Raw genomic sequence first — 3,042 nt, 5'->3', positions numbered from 1 at the left:
CAAAGTGGCTCATGAAGCCTGTAATTCTAACACAGGGGGCTAAGGTGGGAGGACCACTTGAGGTCAGGAATTTGGGACCAGCCTGAGCAACAGCGAGACCCCATGGATACTAAAAATAGAAAAAATTAGTCAGATATTGTGATATGTACCTATAGTCTCAGCTACCAGGAGGCCAGAAGAGGATTGCTTGAGCCCAGGAGTTTGAGGTTGTGCTGAGCCTTTTTTTTTTCTTTTTTTACCCATTCTAGGGAGTGCATAGTGATATGTTATTACAGTTTAATTCAGATATCTCTGATGGTGGATGATGCTTCTTAGTGCCTTGTTATGTTTATGGGCCATTTGATTATCTTTTATGAAGTCTATTCAAAGTCTTTTGTCCATTTGTATTGGGTTAGTTTTCTTTTATTGAGTGGTAAGAGTTCTGTATGTATTCTAGATTCGAGTCCTTTGTCAAGTATATGCCCTCTAGTCTGGTATCTGAGCATCCTCTTTTGTGGTTAGTGCTTTTTGTGTCTTGTTAGGAAGTCTTTGTCCTCCCTCAGGCTGGAAGCCATCCTCAGGTCCCTCCAGAGCTTCGCACTTGTGCCCCAGGTGTAGCCTTGTTCGCACTTGTGCCTAGGGTATAAATCAGGAGCAATACTCATTTTTTCCAATGTGGATATTTAGTTTCTCCACCAATTTGATTGATTTTTTTCATCTTTACTCTGAAGCTTATTAAAAATCTCACATAAAAGGGCGGTGCCTGTGGCTCAAAGGAGTAGTGCGCCGACCCCATATGCTAGAGGTGGCAGGTTCAAACCCATCCCAGCCAAAAAAAAAAAACTGAAAAAAAAAATCGCACATAAAAATACGAAATTTTCTGTATGACCACAGCTTATGACATTTTCTTCATTAAGTTTTATAAACCTTATTTTATTCTTTTTTTTTTTTAATTTTAGAAACAACATCTTTCTCTGTGCCCAGGCTAGAGTACATTAGCATAATCACAGCTCACTGCAATCTCTGCCTCCTGGGCTCAAGTGGTCCTCCTGTCTTGGACTCCCAAGTACCTGAGACCATGGGTGCATGCCACCACACCTAGCTAATTTTTTTATTTTTTATTTTTGTAGAGACAGGGTCTCATTGTGTTGCCAAGGCTGGTCTGGAACTCCTGGCCTCAAATGGTCCTCCTGCCTTGGCTTTTAAAGTACTGGGTTTACAGGTGTGAAGCATACTTTTTTTAAAGTTACTGGGTTTACAGGTGTGAAGCATACCTTTTCATAACACTGTCTGTGCAGTAGTCTGATGTTAAATATGAATGTCTTGGGGGCAGCGCCTGAGGCTCAGTGAGTAGGGCGCCAGCCCCATATACCAAGGGTGGCAGGTTCAAACCTGGCCCTGGCCAAACTGCAACAAAAAAATAGCTGGGCATTGTGGCAGGCACCTGCAGTCCCAGCTACTTGGGAGGCTGAGGCAAGAGAATCACCCAAGCCCAGGAGCTGGAGGTTGCTGTGAGCTGTGTGACACTGCCACTGCACTCTACCGAGAGCGATAAAGTGACTCTGTCTCAAAAAAAAAAAAATGTATGTCTCTGTGTTATAAATACAGGGACTTAGGAACAGAGATGTAGCATGGGATCAGAAAGCATTCAAAAACCTTTAGATTCACTCCTTTGATTTAAATATTACAAATGATGTAATGCTAGATAAATCTATTGAAATCCAAGTAATCATAGAAGGAAATCATTGTGGTCACGCGCTGAGAAACAACTTCTCCCAGCTGCCGTTTTCCCAGGACCCAGTGTAAACTGTTTTCCTTCCTTGGTAGAAGGAAAGTGGACATTTCCAAACTTAGCATAAGTGAGTAGAAAGTGAAAGTTAATTCTCTGGGATTGTTTCAAATGATGCACTTGATCTTAGTGTTTTTTGTTTTTTGTTTTTTGTTTTTTTTGCAGTTTTTGGCTGGGGCTGGGTTTGAACCTACCACCTCCGATATATGGGGCCAGCGCCCTACTCCTTGAGCCAGAGGCACCACCTGACTCAGTATATTTTTAAATATATATTATTTGATACATTGCTTTCATTCTTTCCTCACGTTCATAAAGCAAAAGCAGGGGAAGAGTTTGTTAAATTAGGGCCTTTGGTCATTGAGAACACAGTGTCCTATCCTAGCTCACTGTCTAGAGAGGAAAGAAGAGGATCTTGCCTCTCCCAACTCTCCTGCTACATGCACCTGAGCCCACCTGGCCTTGTCTCCCCAGGATCAGCATTGAGGCTCGCAAGTCTCCCAAGCTGCCCCGGGCTACTCCAGAGATTTCCCGGTCTCCTAGGCTGCCTATGCGCAAGCCCTCCATTGGCTCACCTAGCCTAACACGGAGAGAGTTTCCTTTTGAAGACATCGCTCAGGTAGGAGCACAAAGTTGGCACGCCACTCTCCCCTCCTCAGTGGGGGTATAGTGGTGGCTGAACACATGGAGCCTACTTCCTTCTCAGTTGGGATGCCCTGTCCCCTACCCCCACTGCACGAAGGCCCTGTGGGCTCTTCCACACACCCACAAGCTGTCTCTGCTGCTGCAGGAATCATCCTCAAGTGGAGAGGTGTCCACACATCACCTGTGCCCTCTCAAGCCAGTTCTGGTTCTGCAGTGACTCCCCAGTGCCTGTGGGTAAGAACCCCTGGCCACACGTTCCCATAACCTGGCCCTGTCTGCCTTTCCCTCTTGGTGCCCACACCTACCTCCAGGTGCTCCAGCTATACCCACCTCTGCCCTCTCCCTGGGTCACCCTCTCCATCTGCTTGCCGTTGTTTCTGCCCTGGTGCTTCTAGACCCACCTCCAGTGCCCTCTCCCTAGAGAAGGCTTCCTGCCCTGGCCCAGCCATTATACACCAGCAGGTCTGGCACACAGATCCCTTCTCATACTCCTCAAGGGCTTCTCTGCACACAGATCATTACCAGTTTCCAGTATAGCTCCCTAGGGGCTGTATTTTCCCGTCTTTATTTTTGCCCTTGATGTATATGTACACACACGTGCACACGGCATTTTCTCTCTCGCTCTCTCTTCC

At 46.0% G+C, this 3,042-nt stretch overlaps 1 protein-coding gene across 1 annotated transcript in view; it reads left to right on the top strand.

The window, feature by feature from the left end:
• TULP4 (tubby like protein 4) overlaps positions 1 to 3,042 on the top strand; it is a 167,339-nt gene that overhangs the window by 153,078 nt on the left and 11,219 nt on the right. Inside the window, exon 10 of the mRNA XM_012806712.2 lies at positions 2,240 to 2,397. Within this exon, the coding sequence (XP_012662166.1) occupies positions 2,240 to 2,397 (158 nt within the window). The remainder of the gene's footprint in view (positions 1 to 2,239; positions 2,398 to 3,042) is intronic.

This window comes from Otolemur garnettii, unplaced genomic scaffold (assembly GCF_000181295.1).
Source record: "Otolemur garnettii isolate 467f Iridium unplaced genomic scaffold, OtoGar3 scaffold00056, whole genome shotgun sequence".
Taxonomy (NCBI): domain Eukaryota; kingdom Metazoa; phylum Chordata; class Mammalia; order Primates; family Galagidae; genus Otolemur; species Otolemur garnettii.
The sequence above is the reverse complement of the archived record's forward strand: the minus strand, read 5'-3'. Positions and strand labels throughout refer to the sequence as shown.